Here is a 24,442-nt window from a genome sequence, read left to right as displayed (position 1 = left end):
CTCATTGATCAAATAGTACAATTGAAAGGAGGAGCTTGAATTGCCTCTCTGCGTCCGCTCCTTTTGAATGTATCTTATGGTCCATTAACCACCTCTGGAGCGAATCAGACCGTAAATCAATATCAACAACCAGCAGACAACCACAAGGAGTCATCTGAGATATCGACCTCAACGTCAGAGAAACAGCTGGTAGCACCCGTCACGGTACTCAGTATGGCATCTTCAAATGTGGCCTTCCAAGGCAACGAGCCTATTGCAATCGTTGGCAGCGGCTGCAGGTTTCCAGGAGGTGCCAACTCACCTTCCAAGCTGTGGGACCTGCTCCGGGAGCCTCGCGATGTGCTTTGCGAAATTCCCCCGAGTCGTTTTGATGTTCGCGGGTTTCATCATACAGATTCTCAGTTTCCTGGTCACACCAACGTCAAACACTCCTATCTACTCCAAGAAGATGTCGCCAAGTTTGATGCCCAATTCTTTAATATCACAGCACCAGAAGCAGTAGCCATGGACCCTCAGCAGCGCCTCCTTCTTGAGACAGTATATGAGGGCTTGGAGGGCGCTGGCTTGACCATCGAAGGTCTCAAGGGCTCCAACACTGGTGTTTATGTCGGCGTTATGTACGTCGACTACGAGTCTCTGCAATTTCGCGACTTGCAGCACGTCCCAACATACCTTGCCATTGGTGAGAAGTGCACTCCGTCAAGCAACTGATAAATATCACTAACAGTCTTAGGCACCGCCCGGAGTATCGTTTCCAACAGGATATCATACTTTTTCGATTGGCACGGTCCCTCACTGACGGTCGATACCGCCTGCTCTTCGAGTTTGGTTGCTGTGCACCAAGCCGTACAGGCTCTGCGATCGGGAGAAGTCCGTGTCGCATTAGCGGCCGGAACCAATCTCCTACTCGGCCCAGAGCCGTACATCCACGAGAGCAAGCTGAAAATGCTGTCTCCCGATGGCCGGTCTCGCATGTGGGACCAGGGTGCTAACGGTTACGCCCGCGGTGACGGTGTTGCCGCCGTCGTCCTCAAGACACTGAGTGCCGCGCTGGCGGACGGAGACCACATCGAAGCCATCATCCGGGAGACCGGCGTAAACCAAGATGGTCGCAGTCGCGGTATCACGATGCCCAGTGCAGCGGCGCAGGCGTCGCTTATCCGAGCTACCTACGCCAAGGCAGGACTCGACCCGGAGTCCAAGACAGATCGGTGTCAATACTTTGAAGCCCACGGCACGGGGACACCCGCGGGCGACCCGGTCGAGGCCGAGGCTGTGCACACGGCGTTTTTCGGCAACGGAGATCCTGATGCGGACCGCCTCCTCGTTGGTTCCATCAAGACCATCATCGGTCACACGGAGAGCACCGCCGGCCTGGCCGGCATCCTCAAGGTCGTGCAAGCAATGAGACACGGCTACGTCCCGCCGAATATGCTGCTGGAGAATCTCAACCCGAACGTCTTGCCTTTTTACAGTCACTTGAAGATCCCCCAGAAGCTTACTCCGTGGCCACAACTTCCGCCGGGTCAAAGCCGGCGAGCCAGCGTGAACAGCTTCGGGTTCGGTGGAACCAATGCGCACATCATCCTCGAGAGTTTTGAGCCGTCCACCTCCGACGAAGAGAGAGACATCCAAAGCGCTGCCCCTTTTCTTTTCTCCGCACAGTCAAAACAATCGCTCCTGTCCAGTCTCGCAGCCCATGTCCAGTACTTGGAGCAGCATCCCGACACCAGTCCTTCGGATCTTGCTTGGACTCTGCGATCTCGCCGCTCTCGTCTCCCTCTGCGACTCGCGTTGCCGGCGTCAACCATTGAGACACTGCAGAGCAACCTAAAGGGGATCATTGGCAACAGCAACTTCCAGCTAGACTCCAAGGCCGCCGGTACCAGCACCAAGCAGGCTCGTCTGCTGGGTGTCTTCACGGGCCAAGGTGCGCAGTGGGCTCGCATGGGCGCCGAGCTCGTCGAGACTTCCCAGTATGCGGCCGACTTGCTAGCCGTCATGGATGATGCCTTGGCACAGCTGCCCGAGGCGGACCGCCCGTCTTGGACTTTGAAAGAGCAGCTGCTCGCTGAAGCAAAGACGAGCCAAGTTGGCAGTGCTTCTGTTGCGCAACCTCTGTGTACCGCTGTGCAGGTCATTCTTGTTGAGCTGCTTCACCAATGCGGCATCAGCTTCGCTGCTGTTGTTGGACATTCCTCGGGCGAGATCGGGGCCGCCTTTGCCGCTGGGGCTCTGTCTGCTCCTGACGCTATCCGCATTGCGTATTATCGCGGTCTTCATTCCCGGCTGGCTGCAGGTCCCGAAGGAGTCCAAGGTGCTATGCTGGCAGTTGGGACAACTTTGGAAGATGCCGAGTCCATCTGCAACGATGACTACTTCCTGGGCAGAGTCAAGGTCGCCGCATGCAACTCTGCCTCCAGTATCACCATCTCAGGTGATGAAGATGCGATCGAGGAGATGATTGACATTTTCGAGGACGAGAACAAGTTCGTCCGACGTCTCCGGGTGGATAAGGCTTACCATTCGCATCACATGGTGCCTTGTTCACAGCCGTACTTGGAGTCTATGAAGCCTTTCTCCATCCAAATGAAGCAATCCAACTCGAACTGCACTTGGATCTCCAGTGTCAATCCGGATCGGTCTCTGGACGTTTCAAACAGCCTTGATGCCTCATACTGGGTGGAAAATCTTCTTTCACCAGTGCTCTTCATGCAAGCAGTCGAGAAAGCCATTAGACTCGGTCCCTTTGACGCCGCAATCGAAGTTGGTCCTCATCCTGCTTTGAAGGGGCCTGTTCTTGACACTCTTCGAGACCAAAAGATTGAGATTCCATACACAGGATTACTTCAGCGCAATACCAACGCAGTCCAAAGTGTTTCCTCCGCAATTGGATATGTCTGGACGCATGTCGACAATCTCGTCATCGACTTTGACCGCTACGAATCTGCCTTAGGTGGTCCGAAGACGCATCGCTTCATCTCGAATCTGCCAACATATCAATGGAACCACTCCCAGGGATATTGGCACGAATCCAATCTTTCGCGAAACCTGCGCACAAGAAGTCAACCTGTTCATCAGCTTCTTGGAGACCTGCAGCCCCAGAGCTCAGCACATCAGGTTACATGGAAGGCGATCTTACGACCCCAAGATCTTCCATGGGTTCATCACCACAGAATCCAAGGGCAGACAGTCTTCCCGGCAGCTGCATATGCGGCTACGGCATTTGAGACGATCCATTTCCTGGCAGATGGAACTCCTGTTCAGCTCATGGAAATTAAAGACTTATTCATCCACCAGGCTTTGGTTTTTGGAAACGACGAGCAAGAGTCTGGCATCGAGGTCCGATCGGTGGTCAGCAACATCAGCCACGATGATCCCGCAACAATCACAGCCCATTTCACTTACGAGGCGTGCATTGGATCCCAGAAGGATTTCCAACTTGTAGCAAGCTGCGAGATATCAGTCTTCTTAGGCGAGCCGTCGCGAGATACGCTGCCCGCAACTGCCCGTATCGAGCCCTACATGGTCGATATCGACACCGAGCTCGCGTACTCCTCTCTCAACGAAGTTGGCTACGGATACACGGGTCCCTTCAAAGCCCTGTCTCGCTTGAAGAGGAAGCTCGGCAAGGCGTCTGGGTCCCTTGCCTTGACAGCCCCGGAGTCCAACGACGAGGTTCTCATCATTCATCCCGCGGTTCTGGACGCAGCTTTCCACTCCATCATCTTGACTTTCAGCTATCCTGAGGACGGCAGGCTTTGGAGCCTCCACCTCCCCACCCGCATCAACAAAATCAGGATCAATCCTTCGCTGTGCGGTCGTCACTGGTCAGGCGCTGCTGAAGTCCCATTTGTCGCATCTATGTCCGATGAAGCGGAATCAAGAGAGAACTCTGGGTTCCAGGGTGATGTTGATATTCACGACCAAGATGGGGAATTCACTGCTGTCCAGGTGGAAGGACTCCACGTTGTCCCCTTCACCCCGGCTTCTTCGGCCGACGACCAACAGCAGTTCTATGCTACGCATTGGGTTTCCTCCGAGCCCAACGCCGACATTCCGGGCACTTACGAAGCCTCGGTTCAAGATAAAGAGATGGCTATCATCCTTGAACGTGGTAGCTACTTCTACCTCAGACAATTGGAGCACCAGATTCCAGAGGACCACCCCGGGCGGTCTGACCCGTACAACGCCGCTTACCTGTCTTTCGCCTGTCACACACACAAGCTCGTCCAGCAAGGCAAGCATCGGTACGCAAGGAGGGAATGGCTCAATGACACGCTAGAAGACATTCTCGCCTTCTCCAAGCCATTCTCTGAGCAACCCGAGATCAAGGCTATGCACATCGTCGGGGAGCAGATGCCGCGTGCGATACTGGGAGAGACTACCATGCTCGAGCACTTGATGAACAACGGGCTACTGGCTGACTACTACGCACAAGCCCGAAGCATCACCCGAGGCACCAACCTCTTAGCGGAGACTGTCGTGCAGATTCTGCAGCGGTATCCCGAGAGCAAGATCCTGGAAGTTGGGGCCGGTACCGGGCAGGCAACTCGCGAAATTCTCAAGCGCGTCGACGACAACTTTTCGACTTACACGTTCACGGACGTCTCGGCGGCATTCTTCGACAAGGCCGAGGCGGAGTTTGAGGCATTTGAGGACCGCATGCTCTACAGCGTTCTGGATCTCGAGCAAGATATGAAGACGCAAGGCTTCGAGGAGCATTCTTACGACATTGTCGTCGCCTCCTTCGTCCTGCACGCCACAAAGAGCATCGAGCAGACTGTGCGTCGCGTACGATCGCTTCTGAAACCGGGTGGTTATCTCGTTCTCTATGAGGTGACAAACACCGACATCATCCGCGGTACCGCCCTCTTCGGGTGTCTCCCGGGATGGTGGCAAGGGGTTGAAGAGGGCAGAACCCTGGGTGCGTGCGTGTCCGAGTCCAAGTGGGATGCCATCTTGCGCAAGACCGGGTTCTCGGGAGTCGACACCATGACGCCCGTCAAGGACGCCATGTCTCTTCCCAACTCTGTCATGGTCTCGCAGGCGGTCGATGACTGGGTCGAGTTTATTCGAGAGCCCCTCTTGGCATCGCCCTCGCTGTTTGTTGGACAGTCTGTCATCAAGCATCTCTTCATCATTGGAGGGTCCACTTTGCGAGTCTCTCGCTTGGTGCAGGACATTCGAAAGCTCATCCACGCTTTCTGCGACGACATCACGGTGATTGAATCTTTAGAGAGACTAGATGATACGGAGCTTGACGAGAACGCCACTGTCCTGGTTCTGGAGGACCTCGACCACCCCGTCTTCAAAGACATCACTGCAGCACGCTGGGACGGCCTCAAGTACCTCTTCGGATCTGAGAAGTCCATTGCGTGGGTCACCCAGGATCGCATGGTCGATAACCCCTTTGGCAACATGGGTGTCGGATTCGCGCGATCGGCCCTATGGGAAATCCCGGAGATCCGCTACCAGTTCATCGACTTCCAAAATGCGCACCGAATCGACGCGCGGGCGTTGGTGGAATCCGTGCTGCGCTTCCAGATGTCTGGTTCCGTTCAAGAACAGAGCCAGCGAAAACCCCTCTGGTCCGTAGAGTCTGAGATTGTCATTGATTCTGACGGACGCCAGTTGGTTCCTCGGATGAGGCCCGTCAGCACTGCCAATGATCGCTATAACTCGGCTCGAAGGACCATCGTTAAGGATGCCCAGACTCTAAACTCTCAAATAGCTATTGAGAATTCGGATGATCAGTACATCCTTGTCGAGCGGTCTCCGCTGGCTCGGGACCGCTGCGACAGTAGCACGGTTACCTTGAACTTGACGCATTCCAGCTTGCGAGCCATCAAGACTGACCTCGGCGACGCATTTTTGATACTGGGATTCTGCGCAACAACTGGCACTCAGTACCTCAGTCTTTGGGACTCTGTTGCCTCCGTCGTCAGCATACCGCAAGAGAATCTGGTCTCTTGTTCTGTTCCCCTAGAGTCCGCGGCGTTATTCTTGACAGATGTGGCTGCACACCTCCTCATGCCAGCACTTGAGGGCTCTCTCATCGAAGGCGACACTGTCCTGGCTCATAACGCCCCCGATTCGGTGATGAAAGTACTTGGTGGCCGTCTCAAGTCGGCTGGTATCAAGTTGGTCTGCACTACTTCCTTGAGGGAAGTTGCGGAGCAAACCGATTCTGTGTATATCGGCCGATATATGCGCCAATCCGAGGTGAGGGCGCTTCTCCCCGCCAACATCTCTCGATCCATCGACTTCACAACCCAAGGCGGACTGTCATCAGTCGCTTCCTGCTTGCCGATCAGTGTCCCTAGAGTCAACGTGTCTTCACTGCTTGCCGAAACGGCAAAGATGAACCGGGCGTTTGGCAACGATATGAATAAACGTCTCGCAGCTGCAACGGCCGATGCACACTCAGCTGTTGCAAACCGCACACGCAATGACACGGCGACAAGCTTGGTCAATGTACAAGATCTGGAGACAATCAAGGAAGCTCCCAGCGCACTTACAATCGTTGACTGGAGCGCCTCATCCGTTTCCATCAATGTCCAACCTGCCATAGCTCATTTCAAGGCAGATCGGACTTATTGGTTGGTCGGACTCTCTGGAGATCTTGGAATCTCTATTGCAGACTGGATGATTCGAAATGGTGCCAAGTACCTGGTCATTACCAGCCGCAACCCCAAGGTAGATGAGAGCTGGCTGAAGATTACGGAGGCAAGAGGGGCAATAGTACGCATCGTGGCATGGTAGGTCGACCGCCGGATCGTGTTCAAATCATTTACTAATATGAGATATGCAGCGACCTTACCGACTACGACGAACTCGCACAGGCGCACAACGAGATCTCTAGCACACTGCCCCCGATCGCCGGTGTTTACCAAGGCGCCATGATCCTTCTAGACATGGCCCTTCGTGACATGGGACTCGAGGACTTTAGCCGGGTTCTCCGTCCGAAGGTCGAGGGCAGTCTGAACCTCGATCGCGTTTTGGGAGATGAGCCACTGGATTTCTTCATCTTCTTCTCTTCCGTCGCCACCGTCGCAGGGAACCCCGGCCAGGCAGGCTACACGACCGCCAACTTGTTCATGAGCGGTATGGCTCAGCAAAGACGCAAGCGCGGTCTGCCGGCGTCCGTTGTGGAGCTAGGCTTGATCATGGGCACGGGATACATCACCCGCGAGAAGGGCAACGTCCTGACGCGGCCTTCGTTTGAACGAGGACTCTTGACGATATCCGAGTATGATGTTCACCAGACGCTGGCGGAGGCTATTCAATACGGCCACCCTGAGTCGGGTGCCGAGTGGCAGATTTCCATCGGCCTGAGACGGATGCCGGCCAACGCGCCAAACCGGCCTCAGTGGTATAGCTACCCTCAATTCGCGTGTCTCACGGAGAGGGCCGCGGTCGAGGACACGAGCGCGGCTAATACGCAGGCTGGCCCGTCTATCAAAGAGCGTTTGGCCACGGCGACGACGAGAGATGATGTTGAGAAGATCATCACTGGTAAGACCGTGACCACTCATTTTGTTCCCCTTCCATGATCTGCAAAAGACTAACACGAAGCTAGAATCCTTCATTGCCGAAATGCGCAAGATGCTCCATCTCAGCGACGACTATGCCATCACCCCAGCAGTCCGTACTGACGAGCTGGGGCTCGACTCCCTCGTCGCCGTCAGAATCCGATCCTGGTTCCTCAACAACTTCCAGGTCAACATTCCCGCACTTCGGATTCTCAAGGGTGAGGCGCTGCAGGGCCTCATCGACCACGCCGTGGATGAGATCCCAGAGGAGTTGGCACCCAAGTTGTTTGCCCTACAATCTGAAGACAACTCATCATCTTCCGAAGAGTCATCGCAAAAGTCAGGCTCGCCGCCGTCTACCGCTCCCGAGACGGAGACTTCATCTGTCGTCAACGGCGATCTCGAGATAAAGGAGGAGAAGGAGCCAGGGCCACAGGAAGTCCAGTTGGAAAGGTTCGGACGCTTGTCTTACACCCAGTCAGTATTCTTGTTCGTGCACGAGCTCTTGCCTGACAAGACCACTCTGAACAACACAGTTATGCTTCATCTTAGCGGAGAAGTGCGCATCCCCGATCTCTCCCGCGCCGTCCGGGCGTTAGGAGAGCGACATGAGTCGTTGCGAAGCTGTATTTGCGAACGCGATGGCCAGCCTAGCCAGGGAGTTATGAAGGCCCCTTCTTTCGCCCTCGAGCACAAGAAAGTCTACACCAAGAACGAGCTTTTCGACGAGTACGCAGCACTCCGTGGCCATGTATTCGACTTGCGCCGTGGCCAGACGAGCCGGACCATCCTGCTCTCGTACTCGCCACGGGATCACTACCTCTTGATGAGCTCGCACCACATCTTCTTCGACCGAGCCAGCAACGACGCCGTCATGGGCGACCTGGAGCGGTTGTACAACGGATATCCCCTCGATTCGAGCCCTCTCCAATACCTCGACTACTCTGACGACCAGCAAAGACAGTACATATCGGGAGAATGGGACGAGGCCATCGACTTTTGGCGCCGCGAATTCACCACCATACCCGACCCCCTGTCCCTCCACCGCAGTCAGATCTCCGAACGACAGCCCCTCGAGCGCTATGCATCCCGCATCCCGGACTTCCGCATCGACAAGCAGCTCTCGGCAAAGATCCGTCAGGTCGCGAGGAAGCACCGCGCCACTCCGTTCCACTTCCACCTCGCCGCCTTCAAGGTCCTCCTGCACCGGTTCCTCGGCACCACCGACGTATGCATCGGCATTGCGGACAGCTGCCGCAGAGACGACCAGATGCGCACCGGCATCGGCCCGTTCCTCAACATGCTACCCCTGCGCATGGCCGCCAACGCGGAGCAGCCCTTCCTCGGCGCCCTAGACGAGGCGAGGGAAAAGAGCTTCGCCGTTCTCGCCAATTCGATTCCTCTGGAGGTCATTCTGAACGAGCTCCGCGTCTCTCGTCAGGCCACGCATACGCCCTTGGCACAGGCGTTTATGAACTACGCCGAGAATGACCTCGAAGACGGCCAGATGTTCCTCGGTTGCCGCATGACGATGATGAAGCAGGAGATGGCCGAGCTTCCCTACGATATCACCTTTACCGTCATCAACAACACCACGGGCGACACGCGCATCCTCCTGAATTTGCAGGAGTCCTTGTACACAGATGCTGATGCTCAAATCTTGCAGCATGGATATGAGGACATTCTGCGGGAGTTTGCAAACGCGCCGGATCAGGCGGTGGGTAGCAAATGGCACTTCAGACCTGCTGTTTTGCAAAAGGCTCTTGCATTGGGACGCGGTAAGTTCACCAAAAGAAAGATTTACTTATTCAGCACAAGCTTACTGACGTGCGTCCAGGCGCGGCTTTCAACTCCTCTTGGCCGGAGACCCTCGTTCACCAATTCGAAAGCTTCTTCCCAGCTGTCGCGGAGAGAGTCGCGGTTACCGATGACACTGGTGGCTCAATTACCTACGCACAACTTTCTGCCCAGATGAACACGATTGCATCTGAACTCCTCCGCCAAGGTGTGCAACCTGGCTCCAGGGTTGCGGTCTTCCAGCACCCGTCAGTCTGTTGGATACCTTCCCTTCTTGCGATTCTCAGAATTGGCGCCGTCTATGTCCCGCTGGACGTCAACACTCCGATTGCAAGATTGTCCCTGATGGTGCGCGACTGTCAACCAGCCTTGATCCTCGTCCACGACTCAACGACGGACGACGCAAAGAAGCTGGAGACCGAGCCAGGCACATCTCTAGTCAATGTAGCAGCTTTGGAAGAGTCAAGTGAAACAGCAATCCCCAATCTCGCCCAGCCGGACGCACCAGCTATAATCCTGTACACCAGCGGCTCAACCGGGACTCCGAAGGGAGTTATCTTACGCCACAGCAGCTTGAAGCACGAGTTCGACCACTGCGCTACCATTTATCAACTCAACCAGCACGACGTCGTGCTTCAGCAGAGCGCGTGGAGCTTTGACTTATCCGTGACGCAAATCTTCCTGGCTCTCGGCGTGGGAGCCCAATTGCACACAGTATCCCACACCATGCGCGCGGACTCGCACGCGATGGCTGAGCTCATCGCGAGTCGAGGGGTGACAGCCACCTACGCCACCCCAACTGAGTACAAGAGTTGGCTGAGGCGTGAAAGCCAGGCCGTAGTGCGGTCTTCGGCCTGGCGCCTAGCCCTGGTCGCCGGAGAAGCCGTCACGGAGCCGCTTCTTCAACTCTTCCGCGAGGTGGACCGCGATGGCCTCCGTCTCTTCAACGTGTACGGTCCTACTGAGACGACGTGTGGATCGACCAAGATGGAGTTATCGTACCGAACTCCTGGGATGTATCAAGGGACCATTCCCGTTGGTGTGGCGTCTGCGAATGAGCGCTTCTACATTCTGGACCCCAGTCAGAACCTTCAGCCAGCAGGCCAGACGGGTGAGATTGCCATTGGCGGTGTTGGAGTTGCCATGGGCTACTTGAACTTGGATGAACGCACTCGGGCGTCTTTCTTGCCTGACCCTTTTGCAACCGAGGACGATTCAAAGCGGGGATGGACGACCATGTACCGAACAGGCGACGTCGGGTTCCTGCAGTCCAACGGCACGCTCGTCCTGAAAGGTCGCATCGGAGACGACACGGAGATCAAGCTCAATGGTGTTCGGATTGACCTAAAGGACGTGGAAAAGACCGTCCTACAAGCTTCCGGCGGTGTCCTCGCCGATGCTGTGGCGTCTCTTCGCAGTACCTCGGAAGGGGCGGTCAAGTTCATGATCGTTCACGTCGTTTTTTCGGACAAGAACTTTGCTGAGGATAGGAGCAAATTCCTCAAAACTCTCCTCGCTGAGCTCCCGTTGGCACGCACCATGTGTCCATCGGCTCTCATTCCGGTCGACGCCCTTCCCAGAACCGTGGCTGGTAAGGTTGACAGGCGTGGAATCTCCTCTTTGCCCATCTCGCAGGGACTTTTCCACCGCGCCGAACAGGAGATGGAGGGTACCTCAGGATCGGCGAGACTTTCCAAGGCCGAAAGCACACTTCAAGCTTACTGGGAAGCGGTGATTCCGGAGGAGCTCGTCGGTTTGCACGAGATCGAAGCGAACTCGGACTTCTTCACCATTGGAGGTAATTCTCTCCTCTTGATCGAGCTTCAAGGTCGGATTCGCGCAGATCTCGGCATCTTCATCGCCTTGCCAAAGCTCTTCCAAGCCACGACTCTGAGGTCAATGGCTCGACTTCTTCCCGGGATGGACGACACCGAGCCGGAGCTCGACACCCAGATTGATTGGTCCAGCGAGACCGCTCTACGTTCAGGAGATGCCATCTCTGAGCAGTTGTCTGCCAATCCAGTTGCGAAGCTGCCTCGCACCGTCGTCTTGACAGGAGCCACAGGTTTCCTCGGCCAATATCTCGCGAGGTCCCTCGTCGAAAACGAGCAAGTCGAGAAAGTCATCTGCATAGCGGTACGAAACTCAAAGGACCAAGCCCGCCAACATCTCCTCTCCCAGCTCGGTCCCAAAACAGAGTTCCATGAAGGCGACCTGAGCTCGCCCCGCCTCGGTCTCACAGAGGAAGCCGCCCTCCGCATATTCCAATCCGCCGATGCAGTCATCCACAACGGCGCTGACGTCTCGCATCTCAAGACATACTCCTCCCTTCGCGCCGCTAACCTCGGAGCAACCCAAGAGCTCGTCCGGTTGTGCGGTCCTCGGCAGATCCCGCTGCACTATGTATCCACTACGGGTGTCGCCATGTACACACCCTTCGAGGAGCTCGACGAGGTCTCGGTCCGCGAGCACAGGCCGCCGGTGGACGGCCGACACGGCTACGTCGCCTCCAAGTGGGCCAGCGAGGTATACCTCGAAAACGTCCACGCGGCTGGCGGCTTGCCAATCTACATCCACCGCCCGTCGAGCATCATGCGCCCCGAAGCCGACAGGACGGGCGAGAACCCGGCTGCTGATGTCCTGCAGAATATGCTCGACTACTCGCGGCGCGTGCGCGCCGTGCCAGCGGCGCCGGGTCTGAGTGGGTTTGTTGACCTGGTGAAGCCCGAGACGGTCACCCGCGGGGTTGTCGGCGCCGTCATGGCTGGGTCTAGGGAGGATGGTGTTGTTTATGTTCACGAGTCGGGAGACTTGGAGTTGAATGTGAAGCAGATTCGGGAGTATTTGAAGAGTGAGACGGGAGAGGATGTTGAGGCGCTGCCGCTCAATGAGTGGATTGGTCGTGCCGAGGAGATTGGATTGTCGCATGCCATGGCTGCCGTATTCTGGAGTTCGTTGGGGTCTGGAGAGTCGATGAATCTTCCCAAGTTGCTGAGGCGACGACTGTTGGGTTTGCTTGAAGTTTAAGTTGTATCTTATTTTTGGCGTCATTAAGGGTTGGATTGGTATTGGAATGGAGTTGAACCATTCTCTTGTTTGCTATAACCAAGGCTTCTTCCCGTATTCAGATAATCTACATCGTGATACCTTACTCGTAAGCAGCGTTTTTTACCCGCACATCATTATCAAAGCTCCCTCTACTTTAAGCCATTAGAAGAATTAGCATTAAATTATCCACCTGTTATGAACGATCTCGTAGTGTTCCAACCGGGTCCCATTGACCCAAATATTATATCATACAAATCATTAAATGATGCCGACCGTCTCGTGAGATAAATCACAAGGCCTTTCTGGGTTTCCTTTCCTGTACGGCCGCTTGCATGGACACAGTTTCAGTTCCAGTAACACGAGATGGGTGACCCTTTTTGGATCCCTCGAGCTCCTTGGCTGATATGTCTACAAGTGCGGCATTCTTTTGTTGAAGAGACGGCCGATGCGTCGAAGCCTCTTCATCTTCCGATCTGTCATCCTTTGCAACTCCCAAGAAGACAAACTTGTAGGCGCTGCGCAGCAAGCAATACAGCCAAAACAGATTGAGCGCTTGCAGCGCAGCCAACAGCCCAAAGGTGATGAAGTTCGACAAGGGGCACTTATACTGCTCCGTTTCCCAATTGAGCTCATATGGCCCAATGGTACTAAATTCAGAGCCAGGCAGCGCCGAGTAGAGAATTCGCAAGTTGGTGTAGTGCCGGAGGTAAATCCACACGGCGATACACACCCCAAAGGACACCCCCTGAAGCTTATTGTCGAGATAATTCAGCGACTTTGACACAGCGAGAAAGAAATCGCTAATGTCGTGCGTGATGTACACGGCGATACCCATATACGCAAAGTGGAAACGGTAACTCAGCGCGACAAGCGCAACTGTGACGACGTGGTGCGCAACAAGCTCGTGGAAGTCCTTGCGCCGCTGCTCCAACCCGAGGACCATGACGACCACCTGCTGCGCCCAGAACGCCGCCTGCAGGAGATAGTAGCACTTGAAGCTGGCGTCGTGCGTGCGGTGCGGGAAGCCCGCGTACATGCCGTGGGTGTCAAAGTACCACACGGGGGTGCGGCTCATGACGTGCAGGCCCCAGGGCCCAATGGCAGTCACGTAGAGTGCCGTGTACATGTTCTCGGCGAAGCGCGCGCGCTTGGCGCGTGACTTGATGCCCCATGCGCGAGCGAGCGGCGCGAGCATCTCTTGCATGCAGACCTCGCGGGTGAAGGTCAAAAAGACTGTGTAGAAGGCGACAAAGGCGATATCCCAGGGCCCCTTGCCGTATTGTGTCGTCTCGGCGCCGCCATTGTCGAGCTGGTAGGACGGGAATATGAAGTGGCGCGTCGGGTTGGAGTCGGTCGGGTTGACGGCGTAGAGGGAGAGGATCGCAATCGTGAGGAACAAGGGGAGCGTCCACGTCCGACGGCGCAGGAGAGCAAAGGCTTTTGTCTTCTTGCGCTTCGAGTAGCCCTTTGTGTGACGGCTGGCCAGCATTTGAGGGGGGACTTGCGCGCCTGGCTGTAGCTCCATATAGTTGGCGCCCATGCTGTGATGGACCGCTGCGCTGGGCTGTTTGTCTCGATGTGAGCTCGTAATTTTCGTCGAAATCGGGTGTTTGTGCTCGGAGGTAGGTAGATACGCTTGGTCGGGAAAGACAACGACGAGACGGAGCGATCTTTGAGATCCTCCTCGGCTGACACCCAGACGATGCGTAACAGCAAAGCAACTGCAAGACTCTAGATCTTGAGAGAGAGTCAACTGATTAGAGTGGGCGGCCTCAACAACGGCAGGACGTTCCGGCGCAATCAAACAGCTGTTCGTCTTGGACTAGCTTCATGCAGGGGGTTGATGTTGGCTGGTGGGCACACGGTTAAATAAATCGGGGAAGTCAGCAGATGGGCAGAAATGTTTTGCTTATTCCACTCAAGGACCGGGAAACTGAATGGCCCATTAATAAACAGCTTCGGTGCGGAATAAAGCGGCACGGCGACTGTCAACACGCATCGACATCAAATCCGGGAGTTACTCGCATGGCTGCCGTTGGATTGAAACTACTCGTTTCTGCACCGCGATCCTTCTCAGCCAGACTCTTTGGATGGACGTTGGCCCATGTCTCGGCAGCATCTGAATGTAGCATCAAGCCCCACGTTTTCAACGTTGCTTGCCCTTACCGTGATGGGGGGTTATGGAATCGATCCGGGGGCCTTGAGGAATGGAAAAGGGGGAGAGAGTCGAGACCGGCTAGGAATTTATTTACCCTCCGATTCGGAGGGTTTATGTCGTCATATTGCCCCGAACAGAGTGGATCTCATCCAAGAGTAATCCGTGAGGGGGCGCCGGGGACTGCACACCGCTTTCAAGTGATGCTTTTGCATGGATCGATCATGAAAGTGCTCAACCACGATCATGGCGGTCTATAAGAATATTCTTACACTACAAACATGAGCTGTGGGGATGGAGGCATATAATCAACCCCTCGGTTCGAAAAAGGATCTTCTTGGGTTCATCCCGAGTTCAAGCTGTCGACAAGGTAGACAGAAGACAGACTTAGACTAAGCAAGTGATATGCCATGTATTAATAGTAAAGATTTGTTTTATTCGCCAGTCTTGGCCACCCGATTGAAGCGTAACATGGCTATACCCCTCAATCAATCTGCTTCTCACACCCAATTCTGTTGAGTAACTCCTTCCGCCCGCTGTGCGTTCTGACGGCGCTCACCCTCGAGCTCGAAGACTCCTTCCTGGCAGTCGAACGTTCCCAAGACTTCAAGTCAAGAGACTCTACACCGACCTCCTCCTCAATCGCCTCCACCTCCTCATATTCAATCTTCTCTTCCTCCTCCTCCTCCTCTTCCTCCTCGTCATCGACCTCCACATCGCTCCTCACGTCTTCGGCGGGCGCCCCCTTGAGCACCCGCACCGTGACGCGGATAATGAAGAATGACCACGCGCAGATGACGACCTCGAGGGCCAGGAGAAAGGTCAAAAAGCCCTTTGTAATGCCGTTGGTCATGCACACCGTCCCCGCCGGATCCTGGAACGGCTCGAGGAGGTGGGACCAGCCCGCTACGGGCGGCGCAAAGGGGCCCTCGACGGCGCCCGCAGCGCCGCGGAAGCAGGGCTGTTTCAGGGATCGGGGGAGGTCGTAGTAGACGCTCCAGCAGGTCATGAGGTAGAAGACGTGACGCGTCCATACCCAGACCAGGAGGAAGACGCCAAAGATGACGTCGCAGAGGGTCGTGAAGCCGATGTACTTGAGACACTTGGCCAGCTGTCGTGACTGTGAGCGATACGCCTAACAATGCTGGAGATTCGAATGGAATGAGGACTCACTGGGAAGATTAACTCGATTACGTCCATGAGGACCAGAATGAGATGGCCGACGCGGGTCTGGTGATAGGCGTAGCATGCCGCGATGAGGGCGATGGTGATGGCGTGGTGCACAATCATCTCCCAATAGTCCTTGCGCCGCGCCTCAATGTTCACCGAGATGACCTGCTGGACCCAGTATGCCCACTGCACCATGATGTATCCCTTCATCAACCCATCGAGTTCCCTTTGAGGCCAATTGGCCCAGAGCCCCTTCATGTTGAGGTAGTATGGTGCCTTGCAGTAGAGGTACTAAGGGTCGCCGGTTAGTCGCGATTTCCATACAAAAACCTCGGCTATTGGGTGAAGCGGTTCTACACATACCATTCCCACCGGCCAGAGAACGCTGTAGTATGCCAGCATTGAGCCCTGTTCCGAGAACCTGGCGATGTCCTTCTTCTTCGATATGCCCCAATGACGCCCCAGGGGCCCGAGGACGTGGCGCATCAGCGCGGCGCGGATGCCGATGAGGAGCACCACGCAGAAGGCGACGAAGCAGAGGTCGTCATGGCCGGCGCCATACTTGTCCGTAGTCGGGTTGTAGTATGAGAGCTTGAAGAATTTGGATGTGTACGGACGCGCCGCGGGGACGCAGAGGTGTGTGAGGAGCAGAGGGGCAACGGTTTGGAACGCGAGGCCTGTTCGTTCAGACGGCTCTTGTCAGCATTGGCTCTCGGGAAGGACGGGTGCGATGCATGGCATCCGTAAATAGAGACGATTCAGCTTCTTTTCCCCCCTCCCCCCTCCTCGCGACGTACTGGTTTGATTGTCAAATAGCCATTGAACGAGCCTCTTCCTCCGGCTGTGACCCATGGCTTTTGTCTTTTTTGGGCGAGCGGGCGTGGACGCTCTCAACGCGACGGGTGACATGCGCTCAGTATGCGCGATCTCGGTGGTGGGTTCGCTCATAGTCGATCCTTGTCACTCGTTAGGCGGAGGAGTCGAGGCTCAGCTCAGCTCCGCTTAGCATCCACGATAGAGGCCGAGGCGAAGAGAATAATAAACAGTGTGATATCGTGCAGATTTGTGTGCGACAAAACTGTTGAGAAAGTGCCCGTAGGTGCGTGTCGCTTAAAGAAGTATTGTGTTTTCCTGCGGCCCCCCCTCCCCAACAGGGCGAGACCAACTGCCAGCTGAGCAGGTTGGACCCTTTGCTCGCGCCTCACAGGGGGCGGTGAGACAAGGCTGCGGGAATGCAGGGGTGTTCATATTTGGGCGGCTGGATCTTTGAACTGGCGGCCGTTACGATCTTGGAAATGTCCAACTTCTAAGCTTGCTTGTCGTCGGGTAGAAGGCGTGTCTTTGCTAAAAAGCTGGGTTGTGGAACAACAAGGCTGACGTTGAAGAGTCCTCGTCATGCTTGATACCAATTGTTCATGGCATACTGCAAACATGACAACCTATAGGCTAGACGTTCACTTCTCAATTGCCATCTTGTGTCAATTGACCGTAAAACATGCAGGACATGCAAGACTCAGGGGAAACGAGCATCAGGCCATCCCCGCACCAATCAGAACGGGCTTACATGGGTGCTTGTCATCGTGTCACTGCCACAGGTCCGCAGGATGGATTTCGCCGGTGGATCCTGTAGGTACGCCGCAAGCCCGCGGGAATCCGGCAACGGGGTGAGAAAATCTTAATCAAATACTCTCGGCCCATTGCAATTTGAACTCGAACGCGGTTTACTCCATTGCAACGCGCCAGGTCCAAATCTGAGGGAGGTGGAGGCTATCGCCGAACGCTGTGCTTGTTAGTCGCAGAGGAAGCTAGAAGCAATTGCCAGAGCCGAATTCTAAAAGGGGGTAATCAAAGCAAGAGCAATGCGGAAAAGACGCGGACAGACAATTCGCGCTTTTCAGTAGATCCGTTGAACCCACGTAGAACAATCGCTTCATCCGGTGGTTCCTCCGGCCGTCGTAGTTCCATCATCCGAAGGCCCCCGAAAGTATCGAGCCGGGCAATTAGTGGCAGGTAGCGCACCGGATGATGACCCACTTAGAGCCGAATACAAGCCTTTTGATTCGCTTACATATCGGCCCTTCGGGGATCCACATCTCCGGCGACCGATGAGGTTCGCCGGCCGCGCATATCCAGCATACCATTGAACTATTGATGCCTGGCTGTGATTACCATTCCGGTGGACAGCACGCTTCATCGAAACAACATGCTTTCACGTGGACGAAGCTTCTATCATTCTCACATTTTCTCTGATCACCGTGGTGGAGAGCTCGGCCAGATTATATGCTGACTGAAAACCCGATTCGCCGTTCGGGGTCTAGCGGGGAATCGGAGAAAGTAATACATGGTGTTCAATGTTCACCGATACAAACCGGAATAACCCATTGAGTCATACTTTGAGTGAGACTCTTTCCTGATGTTGATCTTCCTCATCAGTCCAATTCATCGTCTGACATCCTTCCTTACGAGCACCTCGTCACTTTCGCAATGGCTGCTGCATCTCCTGTCATCCCGGCCCAAACCGCCATCTACAAGCCCGGTGGCCTGAATCTCTACTCTCGCTTCGCTCTCGCCAGAGAGTTGGACTGTTCCATAACCCATGCAGTCTTCACCCCTGTCGACGTGTACGTTGATCTCGCTTTCATTCTTCGCATAGCCCGTACCCAACCTACAATGGTACAGCGTCAAGACGAAAATCCAGCTCGAACCGGCAACCTAAAACCGTGGCATGGTTACCAGTTTCCGACAGCTTGTTCGCAACGAAGGCATCAGCGATCTACTAACGGGCTTTGGCCCGACTTTTATCGGCTACTTCATCCGATGAGGCAGCAAGTTTAGCCGATACGAACTTTTTCCACAAGCAGACGATTGAAATAATCGGACTTTAAAAGGCAAAAAAAAAATCTTGCGGCGGTGTATTCCGTCTCCGCCGGCTGCTCTGGATGCTGCTCCCGACCACTCTTGGTCCTGCAGAATCCACTCGTATCCGTCTCGTGTCTATCTCTGGCTTCGCCAACGGGTTGATTATTTGGGTTTGGAAACATTATTCAGCATGAGGGCATCGGGGCGTTGTCCTCTGGGTTTGGGCCAATATTTTTGATAGTAGGTTAGTTTTTATTCCGTAACTTGAGCTTCGGTGAGCAGTTATCCAAGGCGAGAACAATGCAAGCATCGACACAGCCAAAGGGTTTCATACACCATCACGAAATCAGTCTCAGTTGAAAAGATGTCCGGGGCAATATTTGCCCGCCTCGACAACCCGGAGACATCCAGTAACACGCAGCCCATAATCAACATGGAAACTGGACTCTTATCAGACAAGGGGCGGAAGCGGACTGGGGCAGCGTCCAGATTGAGTATTAGCTTTTTCCGAGTTTCATCTCATGTATTGTATCAGATTCATGTCTCGTATTTCACCAAGATCAGTTGCTGTTTTAGCTTCACCACTTGAAGTTCAATCTCCGTTCAACCAGTCAGGGACGTATCCGGTATCCAATTGACGCAACCTAAGGTAATCCGATGTCGTTATAAACAGAGCAGAGATGACACATGACCAACTTAATTGCAGAGTTACTCAGCCCTTCTTCCAGATCTCTCAGACACGCAGATCTCTATATTACCTTATTTACTCTGGAAACTTTTATGACGTATCGGCGTAGATGGCACACCAAGTCCATTCTTTCCAACAAGAAAAGCCCATTTTTGAAGTCAACTGCGCATGCCTTATTACGGTTCACAAGCTTCTTAAAATGAGTGCCTGGTCCATGATTTAAACCTCAACCCAATTTGAAATTATGTAAATCTAGGTGCAAATGTATTCTTCCGAGGTCCAGGTGATCCAGGGAAACACAAGGCTGGGAACAAGCTTCGGCGATAACTCGCTCTAAGCAATATGCTATGCGCAAGCACCTAGATTGGTTGAATCAATAAAATCTAGTTAAAATTGTTTTGCATGTTGACTGGTATAATCTGTCATAAACAGTCAGTCAATAGCCTAGTATCGTATGGCATTACTGAGCATCACGGACCAGAACTTGTCATTGGTGAAAGTTGCATCATAGCAACTGCGCATTATAATTATCCCAAAGACGACCCTCACCCAGAAAGATCCAAAACTCCAAGCGTCAGAGCGCCGCGCTCCGAACCTTTCCAGTTCCCGTCTCCCAGATAAAATCCTTAGTCCGTCAAATCATGAATCTAGTATTACAAAAGCTTTGCCGGGGCCCTCGTGGTGTGCTCCATAGTGCCTCAGTTGATGCCCAACATGGACGACTTTCTCCGATCCACAGGCTTCTCCTGGAGCTGTCTACGATACGAATCCAGCTCCATCGTCGCCCACACGAGCGCAATCTTGCCCTTGTCGAAGCGATACATGCAGTGCTCGTGGAACTTTACGCTCTTCCCATTGGGCTTCGCGTCCGCAAACTCCTGCACCGGCGTCCCCGAGATCTGCAGCCGCACAGCAACCTGCTGCGTCTCCTCGTCGACGAGCAGCTCCTGGATATTGAACCACAGCCCCGAAATCGCCTCCTGGCTGTACTGCATGCTGCGCGCGTAGTCCTGCACGGAGAGCACGCGGTTGTTGTGCCGCAGCTCCTTTTTACAGTAGCGCGGGAACTCCTTGACCATGCTGCGCCGGTTGATGCTCGCGACGTACTTGCGGTACGTGGCCGCCAGGTCGACGGGCTCCGCGGGCAGACTGCGCGTGAAGAAGCGCGGCGTCGTCGCGGCCTCGGGCGTCTGGAGGCGGATGCCGTCATTGTCTTGCAGGGTCAACATGCGCGCGATCTTGCCCCTGTCGTCGAACCACACGAAGCACTGCTCGTCAAACTCGTATGTCGTGCCGACGGGGTCGACGTCCATCATGGCTTCGGCGAGGGTGACGCGATTGATGTAGCGCACGGCGACGGCCTGGGCCTTTTTGTCGACGAGGAGGGTGTCGATCTTGATCTTGAAGCTCGCGAGGCCCTCGACGCGGGAACGCAGGCGGTCGACGTGCTCCTCGCGGGTCTGAGTGCGGTTGTTGCGCTCTAGGGTGTCGGCGAGGTGGTTACCGATGACGTCGAACTTGCGGTTGTTGAGACAGTCGAGGTACTCGCGCAGGCGGGCACCAATGTCGACCTGGATGCCCTTGCCGTCGCCGTTCCATCTCTTGGAGGAGGGGCTTCTGCTCTTGCGGATAGGGATGCTTGTGGTGCTGTTGGTGTCTGCGGCTTTGGCTTCTGGGACCTCTGGGGCCTCTGGGGGTTTGAGCTCGGGCGACTCGGGAGGAGTGAGGAGGGTCTCGTGGGGGAAGCACGGCGCTCCGAACTCGTCCATTGTGACGGTCGTCATTTTCATCATGATATCTTTCGGTGAGGGTGTGGTAGGGGGTTGGTGTTCTGTGTAATCGACTGTGACGAGAGCATGTGTTGCCTCGATGGGATGAAATTCGTCGCGATTTCGATAGGTGAAGGTTGGTTTGATGGGTGACTGGGGTGTGCAAACAGGGTAGCACTCGGGGACGGGACGAGCTGAACTTCTTCACGGCATGAATTGTACTTATGGAAGTTGAGCTTGGGTCGTCGATCTATGCAGATCACGGATGGGAATCAGGCCACAGAGGTGATTAAGGGGAATTAGGTAAGGTAGCTTTAGTATGACAGCGCTCTCGAAACGGTCCAAGGATGGGAAATGCGAGAGCTATGAGCAAAACAGCGGGCGGACGTGAACGGGCTGTGGACTGAGATGGGCACGAGGAGTAGGCTAGAGACAAGAGACACAGAGACACAGAAAGAGAGACGAGAGAGCACGAGAAAGGGACAAGGAAGATCTCGAGCTTTGCGCCACGCCTCACGCGTGGATGACGTACGGATCCCCGCAATTCCTGACATCACCCGCATCCCTGTGGCGGCCAGCCGAACATCTTATCCCTCACCATCCCAGGACATTCATCGCTAACCCCAAGCGGGACGCGCGGACCTAACCCAAACAGCCACCCACCACGCTAGTCCGCCAGATTGTGCACTGGAAATAGCCCATGGGCCAGTCGCCAGGAGGGAAACCTCCGCTACATTCCCATCCGGCGAGCTAGTGCTGCCCCAGGTGGCTTGGGTGGCTTTCCTGGGGCAACCGTGGGGGGGGACGAGGGGGAATGATGTTCGAGACTCTCAGATCGTCTCCCAAGCTGCGGATGACATAGTGGAATGAACCCCCAACAAAAACCTGGAAATCAGTAGAATCATCTCTACTCTACTTCGTATCACGTCCCATCAGCCATCGGACGAAGGGTCCTTGCGGCGGGAAGTGGAACTCCCCTCCATCCCCCCCTTCCCCCCCATCAACCCAAATTGCCAAACTAAACCACCCCGGTCCTCGCCTCCCGAGATCCCGGCATCCCGGCTCTTCCGCACATACGCTCAGCAGCCGACCGGGGCCGCTCCCGGGTTAATGTAGCTCGTCGGCGTGGGCCAGTACGTATGCTTGGAACAGGATCCCCGGATCCGTCGACTTGTATGCCCCTGGGAACGACACGAGGCCCGACGGACTGGTGTTCCCACTCCACCAAACGGAAACCTGCGCGCACGCGAGGTACAGCTGCGTCTCCGCCTCCGCCGCCGCGCCATGGAGCGCCAGGTGCTCGACGCGGGCGAGGTACTCCCCCGACGAGATACACGCCGGGATCTTGATGGAGAGGACTTGGCTGTCTGTGACGTATCCATCATCAGCTCTGCGCCTGACTTGTAGAAGTACCAGACAGTAGCAAGGTAACCCCCACGAGCCCACAAAAGACTGATTCAGCCCTATGTAGCGGAAATCCGTTGCGGATTCGCGATTCACAACATCTCCACAAAAGTGATGGAGTGGCCCCTTTTCTTTTGATACCCGCAGATTCCTTAGTCTCTGCGTTTCTCCTCTTTTCTTCCCTGTTTCCGCCATTTCCAACATGTTCTTCGGCCTCCGTCATGTCATTCTGTAGACACAAGAGAAGAATTCCGGAGACAAGAAAGAAAATTCGGACAAAAACTCATTAAGAGAAGCCCACTCCAACCCCCTGCTCGTAATCGACGGCCTCTCGTGGTAAATCTTGAACCACATCGCCCCGCTTCCGTCCAACGTTGCCGCCGTCTGGCCCACTGGCACTTTTGCCATGTAGTAGAAGCTCGCCGGTCCGGGCTGTCCAGAACCCCGTTGGCCACGAACCCAATCTGCGGGCCCGCCGACACCAGCAGTGTCGTAACAGTGCCGTGGTCCTTGGCGTCTGCTTTGTAGCACTGGATCCGCGTTGACAACCTGTCCGCAGGGCCGTTGGTGTAAAAGTTCAGCATCTTGCGCACGTTTCTGGATAGGGTGTGCTGTAGATAAGACGCTCAAAGGTGTCTGTAGAATGATTTACCAGACCAACAACTCAAAATCTCTTTCTCAGTTAAGGGTCTTCTAGAATATAACTGATAATCATCTGAGTGCATCTACATTTATGAATGAATTGCATGATGGACAATTAGTGTTATTCAATCCGACGCCTCTTCAATGAGGCCACGCCTGCAACTGCGTTGATGGCCCAAGAACAGTTTCACTCCGCGGTGTATTCCTCCGAAGAGTTGGTCTAGACATCAATCCTCGCGTCATTATTTGTCTTACCAGATTGTGATTAAGAAACATGGGGAGCTGAGGTGGGGCACGTAGTATTGAAGGTATTGAGCGTGGCAATTGAGCAGCCGCTGCAGGCCCTTACCACCAGACATTTAAGCGTAAGTCCTTGTGCTTAAACCCGATGGCGTTCTCCACCAGCTACAGTGAAAGAACTGTCTGTTTGAAGTTTGCTTGCATTCGACTGGGAATTGAACCTAGGGCAGGAGACTTCAGAGTCCATTATCAGGCTGGTTTGATGTGTCAAGGCGCCTTCAATCAGGAAACACGTGCCATGGCCAGCCGAGGCAAGGTTATTACAGTGTAACAGAACTTATTGCGTATCGCATGATATAGAGGAGACTTGATCAATGATTTTCACTGGACATGGTATTGGAAAGCATCAATCTAGCTGTATGCTCTTGGCTCAGTCACATTGATTCTATTCGGGTCCCGAAACGGCATTGCGAACTCCTGGTTCCTGAACCCCCCTTGCTAGTCTCAAGCGAAGAACTACTCAAACTGCGATCCAGTATAGGCCAAGTCTTCCTCTACATGATCATTCTTGCTACCCTTCTTGTCTTCCTTGTGGCTAGACTTATTCTTCTTTGTGGTCTTCGGGTTCGACCTAGACGGCGAGCCACAGCGGCCAGTCGTGCTCCACGTATCGTTGTCGGTAGGAAGGGAAGGTGCGGGTCTGCAGATGAAACGTAAGCGTCGTGTAGTAGAGCAGGTAACTGCCAGAGACGAGCACTCACGCGGGCTGATTCTTGTTACGTGAAGAACCCATGATTACAGGAGAACCTCTACAGCTTGGGTTGCTTGGCGAAGGAGATTGACGGGGTGGAGGGAGAACGTGTGGAGGCGATATGAGATGTTGTTATGTCGATAATGTATTTAAATAGGCAATAGGCGAGGGAGATGAGAATCTTTGATAATTGGAAGAACAAGAGGCGAAGATGAGAGGAAAGTAGACATATTATATATGATTCTTGGGAACTTCTGGGACGACCATCGACAAGTTCTGCCTGGGTTCTAACTCTAGTACCACCGCCCTGTTAAGCTGCGCCTGTTACCTTGCAGCCCGATGAGAGCGGGCACAAACGAACCAGATCTGCGTCGAAAAGCTAGC

General features: G+C 54.6%; 6 protein-coding genes across 6 annotated transcripts; 2 read left to right on the top strand and 4 right to left on the bottom strand.

The window, feature by feature from the left end:
* Window positions 1–213: 213 nt before the first annotated feature.
* CORC01_08674 (beta-ketoacyl synthase domain-containing protein) lies at window positions 214–12,359 on the top strand (the record flags this gene model as incomplete). The annotated part of the gene is made up of 5 exons (XM_022620304.1): window positions 214–682; window positions 734–6,761; window positions 6,815–7,518; window positions 7,583–9,313; window positions 9,373–12,359. 5 exons carry the CDS (start codon window positions 214–216, stop codon window positions 12,357–12,359), a joined length of 11,919 nt encoding a protein of 3,972 aa, XP_022473142.1.
* Window positions 12,360–12,669: 310 nt separating this feature from the next.
* CORC01_08673 (TLC domain-containing protein) lies at window positions 12,670–13,920 on the bottom strand (the record flags this gene model as incomplete). The annotated part of the gene is made up of 1 exon (XM_022620303.1): window positions 12,670–13,920. The coding sequence occupies one exon, from the start codon at window positions 13,918–13,920 to the stop codon at window positions 12,670–12,672; it is 1,251 nt and encodes a 416-aa protein (XP_022473141.1).
* A 1,099-nt stretch (window positions 13,921–15,019) lies between these two features.
* On the bottom strand, window positions 15,020–16,653 carry CORC01_08672 (TLC domain-containing protein; the record flags this gene model as incomplete). Its single annotated transcript, XM_022620302.1, has 4 exons — window positions 15,020–15,646; window positions 15,709–15,996; window positions 16,069–16,382; window positions 16,503–16,653. 4 exons carry the CDS (start codon window positions 16,651–16,653, stop codon window positions 15,020–15,022), a joined length of 1,380 nt encoding a protein of 459 aa, XP_022473140.1.
* Window positions 16,654–18,189: 1,536 nt separating this feature from the next.
* Window positions 18,190–18,526, top strand: CORC01_08671 (uncharacterized protein; the record flags this gene model as incomplete). The annotated part of the gene is made up of 2 exons (XM_022620301.1): window positions 18,190–18,378; window positions 18,452–18,526. The coding sequence occupies 2 exons, from the start codon at window positions 18,190–18,192 to the stop codon at window positions 18,524–18,526; spliced, it is 264 nt and encodes an 87-aa protein (XP_022473139.1).
* Window positions 18,527–19,950: 1,424 nt separating this feature from the next.
* CORC01_08670 (SnoaL-like polyketide cyclase) lies at window positions 19,951–21,045 on the bottom strand (the record flags this gene model as incomplete). Its single annotated transcript, XM_022620300.1, has 1 exon — window positions 19,951–21,045. One exon carries the CDS (start codon window positions 21,043–21,045, stop codon window positions 19,951–19,953), a length of 1,095 nt encoding a protein of 364 aa, XP_022473138.1.
* A 1,083-nt stretch (window positions 21,046–22,128) lies between these two features.
* Window positions 22,129–23,009, bottom strand: CORC01_08669 (glycosyl hydrolase family 61; the record flags this gene model as incomplete). The annotated part of the gene is made up of 2 exons (XM_022620299.1): window positions 22,129–22,417; window positions 22,819–23,009. 2 exons carry the CDS (start codon window positions 23,007–23,009, stop codon window positions 22,129–22,131), a joined length of 480 nt encoding a protein of 159 aa, XP_022473137.1.
* Window positions 23,010–24,442: the final 1,433 nt, after the last annotated feature.

The sequence above is a fragment of the Colletotrichum orchidophilum genome, assembly GCF_001831195.1.
Source record: "Colletotrichum orchidophilum strain IMI 309357 chromosome Unknown Scaffold_75.1, whole genome shotgun sequence".
NCBI lineage: Eukaryota > Fungi > Ascomycota > Sordariomycetes > Glomerellales > Glomerellaceae > Colletotrichum > Colletotrichum orchidophilum.
This window is presented reverse-complemented; position numbering and strand designations above follow the sequence as displayed.